The sequence below is a fragment of the Acanthopagrus latus genome, chromosome 19, assembly GCF_904848185.1.
Source record: "Acanthopagrus latus isolate v.2019 chromosome 19, fAcaLat1.1, whole genome shotgun sequence".
NCBI lineage: Eukaryota > Metazoa > Chordata > Actinopteri > Spariformes > Sparidae > Acanthopagrus > Acanthopagrus latus.
In genome coordinates this window covers 13222792-13239470 of record NC_051057.1, presented here as the reverse complement: position 1 = coordinate 13239470, position 16679 = coordinate 13222792, and the positions used below count along the sequence as shown (strand labels likewise).

The 16679-nt window shown below is 41.5% G+C and overlaps 2 protein-coding genes, 1 long non-coding RNA gene and 4 other non-coding genes across 7 annotated transcripts; 1 reads left to right on the top strand and 6 right to left on the bottom strand.

The window, feature by feature from the left end:
* The first annotated feature begins 466 nt into the window (after positions 1-466).
* Positions 467-3543, top strand: LOC119008635. Its single transcript, XR_005071473.1, has 3 exons — positions 467-610; positions 1854-2083; positions 2493-3543. It is a non-coding gene; the product is annotated as an uncharacterized LOC119008635 (long non-coding RNA).
* Positions 3544-8332: 4789 nt separating this feature from the next.
* Positions 8333-11772, bottom strand: si:ch211-171b20.3. The gene is made up of 7 exons (XM_037078295.1): positions 11390-11772; positions 11236-11281; positions 10979-11070; positions 10453-10585; positions 9837-9944; positions 9680-9735; positions 8333-9066 (listed from the first exon to the last, which is right to left on the bottom strand). The coding sequence occupies exons 1-7, from the start codon at positions 11625-11627 to the stop codon at positions 8927-8929; spliced, it is 813 nt and encodes a 270-aa protein (XP_036934190.1). The 5' UTR covers positions 11628-11772; the 3' UTR covers positions 8333-8926.
* Positions 11773-12377: 605 nt separating this feature from the next.
* rpl7 (ribosomal protein L7) lies at positions 12378-16665 on the bottom strand. Its single transcript, XM_037078296.1, has 7 exons — positions 16604-16665; positions 16014-16113; positions 15717-15883; positions 14937-15074; positions 13772-13881; positions 12946-13161; positions 12378-12428 (listed from the first exon to the last, which is right to left on the bottom strand). The coding sequence occupies exons 1-6, from the start codon at positions 16615-16617 to the stop codon at positions 12953-12955; spliced, it is 738 nt and encodes a 245-aa protein (XP_036934191.1). The 5' UTR covers positions 16618-16665; the 3' UTR covers positions 12378-12428; positions 12946-12952.
* LOC119009165 lies at positions 12805-12897 on the bottom strand. The gene has a single exon (XR_005071652.1). It is a non-coding gene; the product is annotated as a small nucleolar SNORD12/SNORD106 (small nucleolar RNA).
* Positions 13391-13478, bottom strand: LOC119009166. The gene has a single exon (XR_005071653.1). It is a non-coding gene; the product is annotated as a small nucleolar SNORD12/SNORD106 (small nucleolar RNA).
* Positions 14688-14779, bottom strand: LOC119009161. The gene has a single exon (XR_005071649.1). It is a non-coding gene; the product is annotated as a small nucleolar SNORD12/SNORD106 (small nucleolar RNA).
* On the bottom strand, positions 15146-15236 carry LOC119009167. Its single transcript, XR_005071654.1, has one exon. It is a non-coding gene; the product is annotated as a small nucleolar SNORD12/SNORD106 (small nucleolar RNA).
* Positions 16666-16679: the final 14 nt, after the last annotated feature.

Here is a 16679-nt window from a genome sequence, read left to right as displayed (position 1 = left end):
TGAGGTGGTGAGTTTTGGTGTGTATTTTGCCTCCTGCGTCTGCTCTCTCTCCCCCTCGGGCCTCTTTCTCACCTGTGTCATTGTTGTTTACCCTTTCTTTTTTTCTTTCTGACCAGCTCCCTGCAGGATTTGCCGTGACCCTGATCTGCCAGTCGTGCCCAGCCACTCTCGGCCACCCCAGACCTCCAAGTCGCAAAAGAAAGGGAGGAATGTGAGCAGTTGGCAGGTCTCCAGGCGATTGTGCCAGGGGGCCTGCCAAGTGTTGTAAAGCCACCCTTTGGTTCTCAACTCTCTCCCCTTTTCTCATTCTGTGTATATTACTGCTATTATTACTATAATCTAACAGACATCCCAACACTTCAGACATGATTGTCTCCGTTAAACTTAGTGTCTTTATATGTTAAGGGTCCATAGGATTAAGTGGCGTCTGGCGATACAGCTACAGATTGCAACCAACCGAACACGCACCCACTCATGGTTGCTTATGGTGGCCACTAAAAATGCAAAAGTATTTGGTTTGTCCATTCAGGGCTACTGTAGGAAAATGGCAGTCCAACATGGCCGCAACCGTGAGTGAGGACCTGCTCAGATTTAAAAGACTCATTCTGAGGTAATTAAAACATAACATTTCGTAGTTTCTTCATAATTATCAAATGAATCTGAATATTGGATTGGACAGAAGTAACTAAACCTCTGCACATAAGTTTAATTAGGTATTAAATCAACATCTCAAATACTTTAAAACAAAATAGGAAGCTATATCCAGGAGCAGGTTAGCTTAGCATAGCATGACTCTTTTTTTTATGCTTTAGCCTTTATACAGATTAAACAAATACATAGCTAGACAAGGGAATTAGCTGTAGCGGTGATGGCAGGCAAACACTTAAGGGCCCCTTGTTTGTAGTCTTTATGCTACTCTTAGCTAACTGTCTCTTGGCTGTAGCTTTGTAGCCTTTTCTCTTCTCTTGAGGGCAAAAAAGCAAAAAAGTAAGTAGTTTTTCCCTAAATGTTACTATTTCTTTTTAATGGTGAAATATTTAAGAATTGGTTTCATATTGAAAACATTAAAAAAAAAAATTTAAATAAAAAAATAAAATAAATAAAAAAGTGCAGCATATGACCAGAACAATCGCTTGCCATTGCTAACTGTAGCTTTTTCTGGGTTAGGATTAGCTAACTTCAGTATCTCTGTGACTATATACATACACGTCAAAATGGTGTGTATGTCAAAACTGCTTTTCCTTCACATTCTGTTGGTAACTATAGTTAACTTTGGAATGTTTTTGACTAAACTGCACATGTAAGGCTCCACTGTTGACTCATAGTGGGACAGCATGCAGACAACAGGCAAATTCAGTTTCAGTCTGGGTGCGTGACTGTGAATCAGTGAGCTGGAGCCTCAGTGTACACAACCTTATCTGTAGACCAGAGAGCAGCCTTAATTCATAACTCTTGACATACAGCGCAGGCGAATGACCACTTAATTTCATATACTGTAATTCTAAAGGGGCATGACAGCCTCAGCTAGGTTAATTGTTTTATCTCATTAGGGTTGCACTTGTGGGTGACAGATGATTGATTACAGACTGTTCCATTTTCTGCACTGAGTGATATTAAGAGGGTGTCTGATGTGAGCATTTCAGTATATATATAAAAAATGATAACGTCAAATGATCTTTGCTCTATTTTAACTCGAAAATCCAAGTGATGCAAAAAGACTTGCCGGATCACAGGGAAACCAAATGTCAAAGGACGCTTTTGACTGACCGATTAATCTTTAATGAACTATAGGAAAAATGAGACGTACTTTTACAGGTCGGTTTAAGCATTTTTCACTGTTACGTTTGCTCAAGGTGCCTGAATGTCTGAGGAAGTTGTGATCTCCTCCATCTCATGGGAAACAAATGAGGCCTCTGCAGGGAGCGCTAGCGGGGAATGAGGCCTCCCTGCGCCCACTGCTATAGACGGAGCAGATCCTTGTAATAATGTGGATACTTCGCCTCCGCCGCCTTGAAAAACAGCTCGCGGGAGAGCAGAGGGGGGCCTGTTTGGGTCCTTTGATTCTTCTTCTCACCATAAGCAGGTAGGTCAAGCGACAGTAATGGCCTTCATCTTCACCATAATCATCAGCAGCAGCATCACTGAGGTGCATGTGTCTGGATCAGTGTATTTTAAAGTGTGAGGGGGCTGAACCCAGACTGACCTCAGAGGGAATACAGGTTTTAGGTCTTTTTGTTCTACAAATATTAAATATGAAATAGTTATGTTTCATTTATTCTGTTTTCCATTTTTTTTGTATTTATTGGTCTGGTAACGCTTGAAGTTGTGATATGCCTGAATGTCACACACACACACACACACACACACACACGTTGCATTTCCAGTGCTGATTTGATCTGCCCACTGATGCAAGACTTACAGCTGCAGCAGTTTGCTATGGCTTCAGCATGTTGAAAGTGCACATCAAAGAATGTGTGTTTTACATTTGACAGGCCCCCAACCCTGGACCTCCTGCCCTTACTGTGCACTTGTCGAAGACAATCAGCATTCCCACAGTAACACACCATGCTTAGAGTTTTTCTTAGTGTACGTGAGTGTGGAGTAAAGGAGATTAAGCCCATGTTGATGTGTCCAGGGACAAGAGACCTGTAGCTATGTCTGTTTATGGTGCTCAGACTCTGTCACAGCCGAATTAATACCAATCATACACACGACTAATTCTATTTGACAAATGGAAGAGATAGTGAGGGATGAGGAGAGAGACTGCTTGGATTCAACGAGGAACTTATACGGGGGAGTTCAGGAGACAGCGGGGTGGATCCCAGCTCCATCTCGCCTATGTGGGGAATGCAAACCGTGGCTGTCAGCATGGTAACCGCTGACCTGGGTTGCCATAGTTTCAAAACCTTTTGTTGACAAACGCGAGAATTCACCTTTTCATCTCGCCACGCGTTGTGAAGGTACGCCGATGATGTGGACTCTGAACGGGACAACACCGACCGTCCATCTCGCATTTACACAGGAACATTGTTATTTATTTTTGTGTCTTATCAGAACTTTAATGTACAAAAAGCCTTTATATTTTGACATTAATGAATGAAAATGCATGTGGTAAAAATCCACTTCAGCTCTTAATGATTTATTTGAATACTTGTTATTTTTGCAAATTGCTTGCAGCATCAGAGCCATGTTTTTTTTGTTTTTTTCAAACTCTGTAGTCTTTCTTTTTTCTTTTATAGGCTTACTGCTCAAAATCCTATAAATGCAAATTCAAAATCTTTGGTTTGCAAACGCGAGATAAATTGTTTTCACTTAAAGCTACAACAAGGAATTTAAAACAATGTTTTGTTGATTTTGGAGGCCCCTGTGGAGCTGCTGAATGTAACTTTGCCTGGGAAAATGTAAACAGATCATTTCACTTTAAGTCATTTTCTCCTCAAATTGAATGTTTTTTTTCTTTTGCATTTCAGCTTGCCTTTATTGCAGTGTAGCATGACCTCACAAATATTTAACCTTAACCAAATATTTCATTAAAGAGTTAGTCCGCCTAATAAGTCAGAGTTTGTCGCTTTCTGTTGAGCACAGTGAGTTTCTGTCTCGTGAATGGAAGTCTTTGTCCACTAGCCTCTAAATTTACTGCTCAGCTGTCTCCAACTTCCTCCACACTTGCATCTGTACATTTAGTGTGTGCGTGTGTGTGTGTGTGTGTGTGTGTGTGTGTGTGTGTGTGTGTGTGTGTGTGTGTGTGTGTGTGTGTGTGTGTGCGTCTGTGTGTGGCTGAATGGGAGTGTACGCTATCTGTTTATGTGTAACAGAGTTTCAGTACTTTGTGCCTGCATGTGTGTGTGTGTGTGTGTGTGTGTGTGCAACCTTTAAGTGTGCATCTGTCCATGCGGTGGCATTTGAGAATGCCTGAGAGTCTTTTATCTCGTTTCTTGTGAATGATGTACCCGGCTATGACACACACAATGAGGCGTATGAGTCATTATTTAAAGAGTGGAGAAGTTGGATGTTTGACTTGGCTTGTGTCGTCAGAACAGTGTTCAGGCGGAGGTCAGTGCTGGGAACAGATAAGTGAGGCTGAACAGGTGAATCCAGGTGAAAAACACTGAGATTTTCCAACATAGCCGGATGATCATGCAGAGAATTATGTTTCTGAGGACTCACCAGCTTCCACCACGACCCTGAATGAGTCCTCATATCGCAATTACATGAGCGGCCAATTGAGTGGTACATCCCACTAATGATGCTCCATTCATTCCGGGTCATTAGTGTTTGATGGTTTATGGATGATACCACGCTTCTACTCGACTGACGACACTCTGGCAAACTGCTCTGCAGGCTGGAACGGCCTTGGAGCGGCGCCAGTGTAATGACAACAAAAATTGGACGTCGATGAAGGTTTTTCTTCTCTGGCTGAACCTGACATTGTCACTGATAATTGTCCCCCCTCATCAGTCTTCTATCTTTTCCAATATGTGTGTAAATGCTCGCAGACGTGACGCACGCTGCGTGGGCGGGGAGTGCGACTGGCCTCTGCCTCTGAGAGAGATGAAACTTCAGGTAATCTGAGAGGGGACGCATCTATCAGTGGATTTCGTAAATCATATCTTGAAATGTCAAAGAGTAGCGGGAAGGTTAGATGCTCTGAACATGTGCATGTGGATCTGTGTATTGCTCTACCGATATCCCACAAAGCTATACATCAAGGACTGGCGCTGAAAACCATTTCAGAGTTGCTCAGTCTCGCCTTGACTTGCATATTGTTGGCAAACATGTCAAATCTCAGTCAACCGCAGGTCCTTTTGAGGTATGACAATCATAAAAACAACCCTCCTCACCTGGCAGCTGTAAAAACTTGTATGTAAACATTCTTAAAAGATAAAAAAAAAAATTATCTTTATCTTTTTTTTTTTTCTTGAGGTTCCAGACAGAAACCTAAGCAAAGAAACAAGTTAATGTTTACAGCACAATAAGTTCAACTGCCAAAGATTTGACATGTTTCTGGGCTCTGCCGTGTTTGTATGATGGCTAAATACTAAACTCTGACCTCTGAGTGCCCCTACTTGAATACATAGACGCGCAGGTTACTATGGGACCAGAAGTTCCTGTTGGCACATGTCACATGTTTGCTCTATCATTTGTTTCTGATCACTGTGTATCAATCTTTTAGGATCCTTTAACAAGCGTCTCTAGAGCACACACTGGTTCACAACAGGAAGAGGCAAAATGATTGAGTCGGAGAATTATAACCTTTACTTAAGAAAGAATTTCGATTGGTTGCCTGGAGGTCTTACGTGTCAATTTCTTGGTAAACAGATGGTGCTGTTGGGTGTACAAGAGAAGACTCACCTGTCGAAGACTTCGCTGAGCTTGGCTACTCTGCATCGTAATAAATGTGTCAAGTAATGATGCCTGTAAATTATTTCAATAAGCTATTAACGTTTTGCGTGAACAAAATATTAGAAAGTAGTAAAACAAATTCAAAGTTCATTCATTTTATTGTTATGTAAGAGAAGGAAAGGCAGAAAATCACATTTGAGAAGCCTGAACTTCAAAACTTGAAACCAAAACAGTTGAAATTAAGGGCCTAAAACCAAAACAATGAGCTGAAAGACACCAGACACATTCAGTCATCATTGTTATTGAAGTTTTCATTATAGTCACTTTAAAGGAACAATCTAAGACTTTTGCCTCATTAATTCATCATAAAACACACTTCATTCACACTTGAGAGAAACAAATACAACTCACCTAAACAGTCACACTTCACCAAAGAAATGTGAAACTGTTCTGGCTTTACAAACTGTTTTCATCCCCAGTGGATGTTTGGCTCTCTCTCAATTCTCTGCCACTTCATATCTCTTCTGTCCCTGCCTGTCGCATCATATCCAAGGAGTCATAGTCCTGGTCAGAGCCGCTGTAAATCGCCTCTGTACTTCATCCCCTGTCTTAAATCTGGCATCCGTTGGTCTCAGAGGCTGTGTTCAGTCCCATTCTGGTGTCTGTGTTGCTGTGTGGGCAGTCTCCTGTCATTCACTAGAGCAGCTTAGCTCCACAGCTAACTGAGCTACTTGTTAATGACATTTAGCTGCTACAGCCAAAGATAGCGAAAGCCAAGAGTATAGTGAGCAAAAAGTGGATATGCTGCCCCCTATACTTTTGTAGCTGCCTTCAAATTCTGGCCATTTCTTAAGCAAACGACACCTTTAGCTTCAGCAGGTTAACTGGAGCACCAAGCAGCAAATACACCATCTACATTAATTATGTAAGGCATTGATCTTTGTCCTCTGACACAAGCTGGCTCCTTTCCTCTCATGCTGAACCAAACAGATTTAGGGCATTTCTGATTTGAGGCGTTGGCAAAGTTATAATTTGGCAGACGGGCTGCATTCTCCAATCCCTGCTGATAGAGTCAACTGGCACAACATCAAGTCAGGCGAAACAGTAACACAACCTGGCTATTCTTCGCCATAGCACTGGTTGAGCCGGGGACACAAACTCTGCTCTCACCTGTTGCTTCTGATAGAAAATACGACACGTGAGCCAAGGTTTTTGGTTGCAAATATAAGCAAAAACTGACCCTGGCTGTTTTAAATGAGTACTGTACTCTGTCCTGGTTAAGAGCTCAGTGGAACTACAGTGAAACGATAAACCACTTGTGGGCAGGCCCCAGTGCAGCTTTTATTAAAGACCTCATTGTTGACTGTTTGTTCCAGGTCATTTTGTTTCACTACACTTGAAAGGGATGGTAAAAACCCTGCAAGAAGAGGGAGACCCAGCCTTCGTTTGAGCGTGAACACAAGCCCCTTCACTTAGCATGAATAAGGGGGATGGCTCTGTGTTTCTAGGTCACTGTGTGTCCCTGAAATGCACACCTCGCCATCCACAGGGAGGGAGCGAGGAACACAAACAGAACCTAACATTTGACAACATCACAGTCGCGGTTAATAGGGAGCTTGGGGATACACTCATGGAGATTAAACACAGTTAACAGATGAGTTCCGGAGTGGCACAGTGACCAACATCCTTGATCTCGTGCTCATCCCGGTGACTCTTTCCTCCCCTCCGTAAAACCTTGATCTGAAAGTCTTTCAATCAAGAAGCCTTGATCTGTCACTCTCAGGCCCATCGGCCTTCACTGTAAACAATCTAAAAAGACAGACTGCAGGGCCCTGTCACCCTTGAAAACACAGCGAAGTGGCCATCTTGGCTCAGTTTCCACATGCCACACAACACATATCAGAGATTGGTGGAGCAACCAAAGCATGACCTGGGCCATTTGTTCTTCTTCTTTTTGTTCTTCTTTTATTGTCATGCAGCATGGGCCGTGGAAGGAATCCTAGATGTAAACATGTTTAGAGGTGTGTGGACAAACTTCAGAGTCACAACCTTTTTTTTCCTTCTTGTGTTTGTACAGTACTCCAGTTTTACTAGCCACTGCCTCCGGCTACTGTACGTCTGCGGCGGTATCTTGTTTCATACCTTGTGCCAATTACCATCTGTAATATACACTTATGTGGCAGCAGGTGAATTGTTGTGTATGACATGATATACAATATGATTTTGACTCTTACTCTTCCGTTATTCACACTATGAAAGCAGCAATACAGTTGACTTCTGTGCACTTTCAGGGTGGTTTTCCATTTAAAACATTTTCCAAGAAAAATCTAAAGAGGTACAATATGTAAAAATCCACCACAATTCACTCTCAAATAAGGGCAGCATGTCACCAGAGTAACCACTACCTGCTGCTAAATTCAGCTGCCTTGGATAGTTAGCTCAGTTAGCTGGTCCCGACTGGGAGCCCAGGGACCACGGTAGTGTTAGTATTTGTACTGTTAGCATAGGAGCTTTGGACCTAGACGGGCATGTTAACATGAAAACTGTTTTCTGAAGTTTTCAGCTGAAATTCTTACTTATCGGCCCTTGAACAATGCAATTGATAACCGTAGCTTCTATGTCATCAGATAATAGTGAAGTCTTCATTTCTCTCTGAACAAAAAGACAATTGCTATGACTGCTGTCTTTGTCAAATACAATGAACAAGACCATTCAGAGACATGAGCTGCCCTCATACAGCGACAGAACAATGTATTATGTGGGAAAGTACCACATTCTGGGATCTGGGGGCACATTTTTATATCTGTTTGGTCGATATGGAATGCAGATTATGTTTCATTGCAATCTTTTAGGCATTCTATAATTACTGTGTTGGTCGATATATAGTGTATGTGCCAAGAGGAAGGGGAAGCTGCCTTTAATAACTCTGCTAGGAGCTACAGAATAAAAATCACGACTCACAAAAGGGAAGAAGGTCTTGATGGACAGATTAACAATAACAAAAATAAATTTATTTTATTTCAGGAAGACGTTTTACAAGGCACAATAATGGTTTTGCTAAACTATTTAATATATACATAGATATTTAACTTACTTAACAAAGCTTGATGAGAATATAACGATTTGAAACACTTTTGTAATGAGATCTGAGCTTGACAGCATCTGTAACATATGGACGTTGTAGTGATTAATATGGCAGTGTTACATAACAGCCATCACAAGCCATTGGAGAGGTAAAATAACTATCTGTTCATGCAGATGTGGAGTGGAAAACTACCGGCAGCTGTGAGTCAGGATAGAAAGTTTTGAATAATATTCATCATCAGCATTTATTGTTGTTGCAACTTACCACAGTAAAATACTACATGTAATGACTAAAGGAGAGGAGCTCAGGTCAGGAATCCCAAAATGTGAAGATCAGCCATGTCAAGCAGGAAACTAATATCACTGAGGAGAAACAAGCAGTAAGAGCAAGCCACTGAAATGAACACGGTGCCCAGGATGTTTTGTTTTGCTCAGACGTCGTTGGCACGGACTCAAGGGTTTTGATTCTTAACCGGGGTGACAGGGAAGAGGGTGATTGTCAGGATGGAGGTTTTCGAGTTTTCCGCATTTTCTTGAGCTTCTCTTGCCTCACCGTCTCACTCTCCAAAGAGGACAGCTCAGATATCCTGTGGATATAGGTGCGAGGGGCTCCGAGCATCGGGTCCGGATAGGACTGGCCTGTATGAAAAGAAGCAGAGGACAGAGAGGGATGAAGAGAAGGGATGTGTTGTATATTTAAAAAAGAACACAAGGGGCATTTTCTGCTGCAGCTCTGTTTGCAATATCCACATATACTTAAATTAAAATCGACAAACTACACCAAGCTGCTCATTTTGTAATTAGTATCGATTTCATAAGCTTCATCAGTTTGGGAGCAAGTCTTAGCCACTTGGTTTTGCCTGATCAGGGAGTGTAACTTGTATTTTCAGTGTGAAGCAGTGAAGCTAAATAGGAATGTAAAATAATTGACAAATGTACTGTTTTGCATTCTACAACTTGGGGCAGGTTGAAAAGGAGACTTCTTCAGGGCAAACCCACACTCTACCTGTCCCACTACACACTCCCTTTTCTCCACGTGGCCTCTTGTCCTACTTTGCGTGATCCCTGCTTTTAGTTTGAAGACCTAAAACCCATAAAAGGGACATGTTTGCTGCCAATAAATCAACATCGCAAACACCTGTGCAGGTCGAAAGGTTGGATCGTGCTGTTTAATTGCTACACGGCGAGGGCGTTCCTGACCTGACGTGTCAAGACCACAACAAATACTTGTCTCGCCATCACAGTAACTCACTCTGTTGATTGTCTTTAACAGTCAGAAGTTTGTAGGTCGGATAATTCACCTTCGGCCTGCAGAACAGAGGGGAAACAGAGGAGGCAGAGGTCGGAGAAATAATTGAGAGAACTATTGATTGGCTTGGATCGGATTTAGTTTGTAAGGGCAAAAATACCTGCTGAGCTTGCAGTTCTCCACTGATAACGTGTTTCTGCCGTTGAGGACTAAACCGGAGGGAACGAGGATCGCTGGACTTGTATTCAGTTCGTATCTTTCAGGGTAGCTGGAGGACAGAATTTTGGACAAGTTTTGGATTTAAGTTTTCACTCAAGCTTTGTTTTCATATCCAATAAAACAAAAAGTATGACATAAGAAACAAATGAAAAATATAAGTATTTTGACTAGTGGTGTAGGAGGTCTTGACCCTACTGTATATGCCAACACCATATCTGATGCCGATTACCAGAAGTCCAGCATCAGTCAGGCTCTACAGCTAGAAATAAATGATAGTGATCTTATTTTGCAAAGATGATACTGGTTCAATTTTAGCTCGAACCATGCACCCCGTGTTCCCCAACGATTTACTGTCAGCTCAAAATCTTCTGCTTGTGATGGATAAATCACGGTGCCTCGAAACATTAATCGCATCTGGCTGCTTTTCTCTCGTATTCTCGTCATATGAGAGAGTGACTCAAGTCTAATTACTGCAATCTGTGCAGCTGTCTCCAGAAATATGCGATGAAGAGTACGGCTACAACTACTGCACTGAGTGACATTAATCCACCGGTTACCCCAGGGTGAAGGGCCGCCCAGCATGGCTGTGGGAAAGCTGCTTGGAGAGGCTGAGAGGATGCAGGCTGCCAGGTCTGTGCACATGGTAGTCTCTTGGCAGAGGAGGAATCACAGTCCTGGTCCTCTCAAAACCTTAAAAAATAATAACATTTTGCCATTCAGAGGGGATTCAGATCTGATATGAAGACAGAAACTCTCTAAAGGAATTTTCAAAAAAAAAAAAAAAAGGAAGAAAGAAACATGGCAAACATCAAACTTTCATGAATACTATTACTCTAAGATTCTCTCAAATATCACTTGGACTTGCTGTCATTAAAATGAGGACTGTGCTCATTGTGTGTAATGACAGCTCCACCTAGTGGCTGTCAGGTTAAAATTCAGGACCAAGCTTGAAGATTCAATGTGTATGCACTTTTAAAAAACAATTCAGTTCCTATGTCAAATATGTTATCATCATATTTCTGAATGAGAGAATATTAATGATCTTATAAATCTACTCTAAACTGTAATAAGTCCTTTTCTTACATTTCCTGTCAAACACAATGTGTCTCCCACACATGTCCCTCTCCAGGTTGTTCTGTGACTCCAGGTTGTCATCTTTGGCTAAAATAGGTGACCTACACATGGATTAGCGACAGAGAAATAAGAACCAGCCGTAGCAACACACATGGAGTTCAAACAGGCCCAATACCACACAGAATGACGACACATACAGTGTGCAATTAAGTGTATTGTATTTGGATCTTTTATACCACTGTGATGATTAATTTGACACATTTTACCCTCCAACTACGATGCCGCTAACCAAGTCTTTCCAGTCCCTGGGCTCTACAACAGAGATGACCGGTGATAGTCAGCATTCATTTGACAAGACAGCTAGGCTAACTGCATCTTGAAAATGAGCTCAGCGGATTACAATGGAGCACGCTTACTCACTGCTAAAGGGTTGTATCGCGGGGAATTTCCTCCTCATATGATCATTTTGTCTGAACGCTGCTTGTCCTCCACCTGCCCCCATCCTGAAGTTCCTGTATGTTGGATATGCAGCCGCGTCAGGGCCGCGCTGGCTGCAATTTGAGCTTCCCTCTGATATCAAAGCCTTTGCGGTTGGTAGCGATGCATTCACCTGGAAAGTCATCATGTTGGAGCTGCCATACAATGACCGTTTTAACATAAGGAAACTAATTATAGGTCAGATGTGCGACGGCCGGTTATTAAAACGGAGGACTCGTACAAACTAGTCATCCTCAGAGCAGCAGTGCTACGCTGCAGCTCGCCGCGGCCAGTGCTACCGAGTCACCGCGTCACCATGGAAACAGGCTGTATTCGCCGTTAGGTGACGGCTCCTGTATTAATGTCGCCTCATTTGACCACAGTGATGGTTAAAGTCCGATTCAAGATCCTCATGTTGTACAAATACTTTAAGTCTATGTAGGAAATTCTACCAAAGCATCATAACTGCACATGTTCAGTCATCTTGACGTTTTTAGGAGTCAGTGATGGACATTAGTGCAAGAGTTCAGATCAAGTTGGTAGACATAAGTGTAAAAGACTTTGTCCTGTATTAAAAGCTTAGTCAGTATTGTACTAGCATCGGGTTAAGGAAAATACTTGTAGTATACATGAATCCAATTTTTGTAAATTAGTGAATATCTTAATTCATATTTGGTAGTAATTTCACTGCAAAGTAAAGCAGTGGGGTAGAAATGAACAGCCTTTGCCACAAAAATGTAGAAGCAGGAGGAAAAGGTAGAACATGTAAACACTTGTATACACAACAGTACCTCAAACCAGTACTAAAGTAAAAGTGCTTTCCCATAGAAACTGCTCTAACTCAAACTGTAAATGGAGGAAATATGGAGACCTCTGCTAAACAAGAGACAATGTGTTTAATGACAATCATTAATGACAAGACCAAGACAGCTGGGGGGTTTTTTTCCAATGTTTTATTGTACATTTTGAGTCCTTTGAAAACCTGAAAGAAAAAAAAAAAAAAAGCATCATTATAGATGGGAAACCAACATGCTTATCTTCATTCTGTTACCAGATAAACAATTATGTGAACAAAGCAGTGTTAAACACTTCTAAAGCACACAGATTTGTTATGAGCCCTGCATGAAGACATTATGGGGACCATGACCAGCATTTGGGAAATTAAAAATATGCTTTTGACATTGGTTATGTGAGAAGCACTTTCAATGATGGCTGACAGATATCCAGCTCATCTACATCATAGGTTAGATTTAGATCAAAAAGTTACACTTAAATTAAATTGTTTAAACCAGGTTAAACTTGACCTCATGACTTTGTCAGTGTCGTGCACTGAATAAAGCATCCATGCATGTGACTAAGATGTGGTTTCAGACATAATTGGCTTATTTTCAGATTGTTTTCACCACAGTCGATAAGATGGGGAAAAAAGAATATGCATCATTAACCACACCTAATCAGCGATGTAGACTTTCAAGATGTGCAATGTTCCAACCACTCACCAAAACTTCAGTTCATCCTCCTGATCATTCTGTTGATCTGATCTTCCCTGTTGCCAGCGTCTCCACCCTCCACAAAGTGTGTGGTCTTCTTGTTCATTCCACCACGGGGTGATGACAGCTTGAAAGGCCAGAGGAAGTTGTTGGCGGGCTTGAAGTTCTTGCCAACTGTGTAAATCTCATGGATGAGGTCCTCAACACAGATGATGCCATATTTGCCTGCAGATCAAACAGCAATTTACAGAAGTTCAGCTGCATTGTTGGAAATCTGCAAGAGGTGAGTTAGTCGGAAACTGCATATTGGACAATTCTGACTGTACTGATTGAGCATTTGTTAAACTCAGACTTGTTTTACTATATTACAACAAATTCAAGCTTTAGCTCAAACTTTTACCATTAACAAAGATCAATAAGCTTGACGTTAACAAGTTCATCATTGTTGCATAGGCATGTGGTTTCAGACACAACTGGCATAGTTCAGTTCTTTCACCATAGTCGATAAGACGGGGAAAAAAGTGTGCATCATTAACCACATGCAGCACCATGCCTTACTCTTACAGTACCTTAAGATGTGTTTCTGCTTTTGAAGCAGTGTGCTTTGTAAGACAAATGTGTACGTAAAATACCTTAGTACGCTTCGACCAAGACCATGTTTTCACTTAGCTTTAGCTCAGAGAGAAAGCATACCTCAAATGCTTCTTTGTGAGGAATACTACTGATGTTAATACTAATCTGTCACAAATAACAAGGTTTTCTCCAAGAACCATCTTGACCTCAAATGCATCTACATACTGTGCTCCTTACAATCACAAAAAGTACAATTTCATACCGAGGGCCTTCTCCACCAGAGCGTTGTCTGTGAGGGCGATGCGCTGTTTCCTCATTCTGCCATGGCCACGTTTGTAGATGAGCTCACGCACAGACTTCAGGTTGGGGTACCTGGGGGGAATGAAAAGTCAAAGGTTATCATAATAAGCTAAAATTAGTTTGATATCCTTTCTAGGTCAATTCACTGTATTCAGATGTTTTAAAGCAAGAGTTAAAACAAAAACCTTAGTGCTCAACTGACCTCAAGATGAGGCCCTTCGATTACTTAACTATACAGTCAAATGATCTGCTCCAACATTTTCGTTCAGGTGATGCCTGCTCAAACATCTCAGCAGCAGATGTGTGGCTGATTACACACACGAGATGACCACTCAAATTTCTTGCAGTAGCGTTTTGTTTAAGGTTACATAAAAGCAAATGCTGACCATTTTAGGTTGGACAGACAATTAAAATGTTTAATTTGGCATAAATTGCACATCTACTGCACTACTTGGCTGTTTCTTTACTGGAGGTCAGGTGATTGTATTTTAGAGCACTTGGCAGTGTCAAAAATTCAGAACAAACTTTTCTATACTTCACCTTTTATCTCAATTATAACAAGCCTTTACATCTAAAGTTGTGTAACCATGCTTTCACCTCATACAGCAAAGTTTGACATTTAGTCTACTTTTAAATTAACTGTAACTGTATCCACTCCCAAGTTATGATTCTCTAGTTGTTGCAGTAAAACTTCTTTAAGGTGGAAAGAAAACAAAAAGGCATATCCACAGTGTAATCATTGTAGTTTGTCTAGTAGTTTCTCCACTCAAACTCTCACAACTAGATGTTTCCATTTATCTAAACCAAAAACCAATAATGTTTCTCAAAATACAGATGTACAAAAACTGTGCACTCCCTCATGTCTATCACTTTTATGGAATGTGGTTTCAGACAAAATTGGCTTACATTCAGTCAGTATTCACCATGGTCGATAAGATGGGGAAAAAAGTTCAGCATCATTAACCACATTCCAGGGATAGAGAAGTTATGGTCACCAGTATCTGTGTGCCGCTACACCATAACCATACGGTTTATAAACTTCAGGATGGTCCACGGTGGGAGTACACCTCTTTTGATACCCTCTCCAACACAAGGTCAGCATTAAGTTTGAATAATAACAGCCTTACCCCCAAGCGATGTAGGGCTCAGCAATCCTGAGCATGTTGATAGAAGCCTTGTTCAGCCTAACGAACACACCATTGAAGATCTGGCGCAGACGGAGCAGCTGCAGAACCTTACGGACCTTGGGGCTGACACCATTGATACTGGGAAAAAATTTAAAAACTATTTAGTATAAAGGCTTAACATCAGTAGGTGGGTTTTCCTAGTCCCATCAATTGTGGTTTCAGATATAATTGGCTTAAACTGCTTAGTTGTATCACCATTGTCGATAAGTCGGGGAAAGAATTTACATCATTAACCACAAGACTAAACCCATTTACATTTCATCAACATTTACATGGATTGCTCTATTAACCAAATTTAGACATTGGGTGAAAGTCAGAAAAGCAGTCCCTTCATCTGGCAAAATAGAAAAACATTGCCTGAACAGCCTCATGACTGCATTGCTTGGCGCAATATTTAAACTGCTTTATACCTCAGTTTCACATATTATCCTGTTTCCACAAGCACAGAAATCTTGAAACAGCTTCTGTAAGAACTAGCATACAAAATGTGGCCACACTTGCATCAAGTTTAGAATTCTTATTTAAAATTCAATACTATGGTAAATGTGCAGAAACAAGGAATGGGCATTTCCAAACAGCAACACAGCATGGCATGTAAGCAAGCATCAGCACCAACAGCTTGAGCATCATGCCTTGTTGTAAGATGAGCAATCCATGTGAATGTTACCGTTGAGTTTGACGGGCAAAATAGTTCTGATCCCAGGTAAGGACACTACTCACCCCCTGATCCTGATGACAAAGGCCAGTTTGGGCTCAGCGGGAACATAGTAGTTTCCCACTTTGCGAGCAGTACGACTCAGACGGATTTCACGCCTGTACATCTGCCTGTACTCCTTGTGGTACTTCTCAGCCCTCTTGTAGATCAGTTTCCTGGTCACTTTGCGGGCCTGGGGAAACAATTGTAATACATGCCGAGTGAATGGAAGGGCTACAGACATTAACGTCAGCCACACACTGACAACCACCAAAAGACTGTCATTTCTTAAAAACGGGACAATGTAGAAACAACCACGTTACCTTTTTTTCAGCCAGCATTTTCTTGACACGCATGGCCTTCATGGTGGCGAAGGCCTTTCGCCTTTTCAAAAGGCTCTCAGGGACCGCCGGTATCTTTTTTCTGTCACAAAAATATAGAACTTCAGGACCATACTAAAAATAACAGACTATACACGTATTGCAAATAAACACTGACACGTCTCTTCATCCTCGCTAGCCACTAGCTTGCTAAGTTGTCTGCTACCGGCTTCCTAGCGGTAGCCAGCAGTCACTTTAAGGCTAGCCTACGTATTTTAGAAGCATAAACAGAGACGTAAGGCTTCACATTACATTAAAAACAGCGAATACTTAACTCTGTTCTCATTTTTAGCACGTAGACCAACCGATTTTGCGTACATGTAAGCTACAGAGACAGCCATGTTGTACGCCTGCTATGGCTACACAAGTCTGAACAAAGTCATCTTAACAAAAACAGCAAAAACCATCTTTAACAATATTACTATGTTTATGATGTATGCAAACTAAAATATCAATCCAGGGTGTAAAATTAACATAGATGTTCATTTTAACCCTGGATGTGCCTAGATTTTGAATCGGCAGCAAACACTCACTCTGCGTCCGCCATTGCGCCCACCGAGAAAGAGAAATTTTCTTTTGCGCATGTGCGCGTTAAAGGTTTGAGGACCC

Bases quoted from the DNA above. Each gene is read 5' to 3' on its own strand.
- rpl7 (XM_037078296.1), bottom strand. The intron at 13,882-14,936 runs GTAAGGCTGTTA...CATTCCCCCCAG, and splicing joins GAGCCCTACATCGCTTGGGG to GTACCCCAACCTGAAGTCTG. The intron at 13,162-13,771 runs GTATGAAATTGT...TTTGATCTGCAG, and splicing joins TCTGGTGGAGAAGGCCCTCG to GCAAATATGGCATCATCTGT.
- si:ch211-171b20.3 (XM_037078295.1), bottom strand. From the start codon at position 11,627: ATGTTAAAACGGTCATTGTATGGCAGCTCCAACATGATGACTTTCCAG. The intron at 10,586-10,978 runs GTAAGAAAAGGA...TTATTTTTTAAG, and splicing joins CATTGTGTTTGACAGGAAAT to GTTTTGAGAGGACCAGGACT. The intron at 9,067-9,679 runs GTGAGTTACTGT...CTTTTCATACAG, and splicing joins TGTTAAAGACAATCAACAGA to GCCAGTCCTATCCGGACCCG.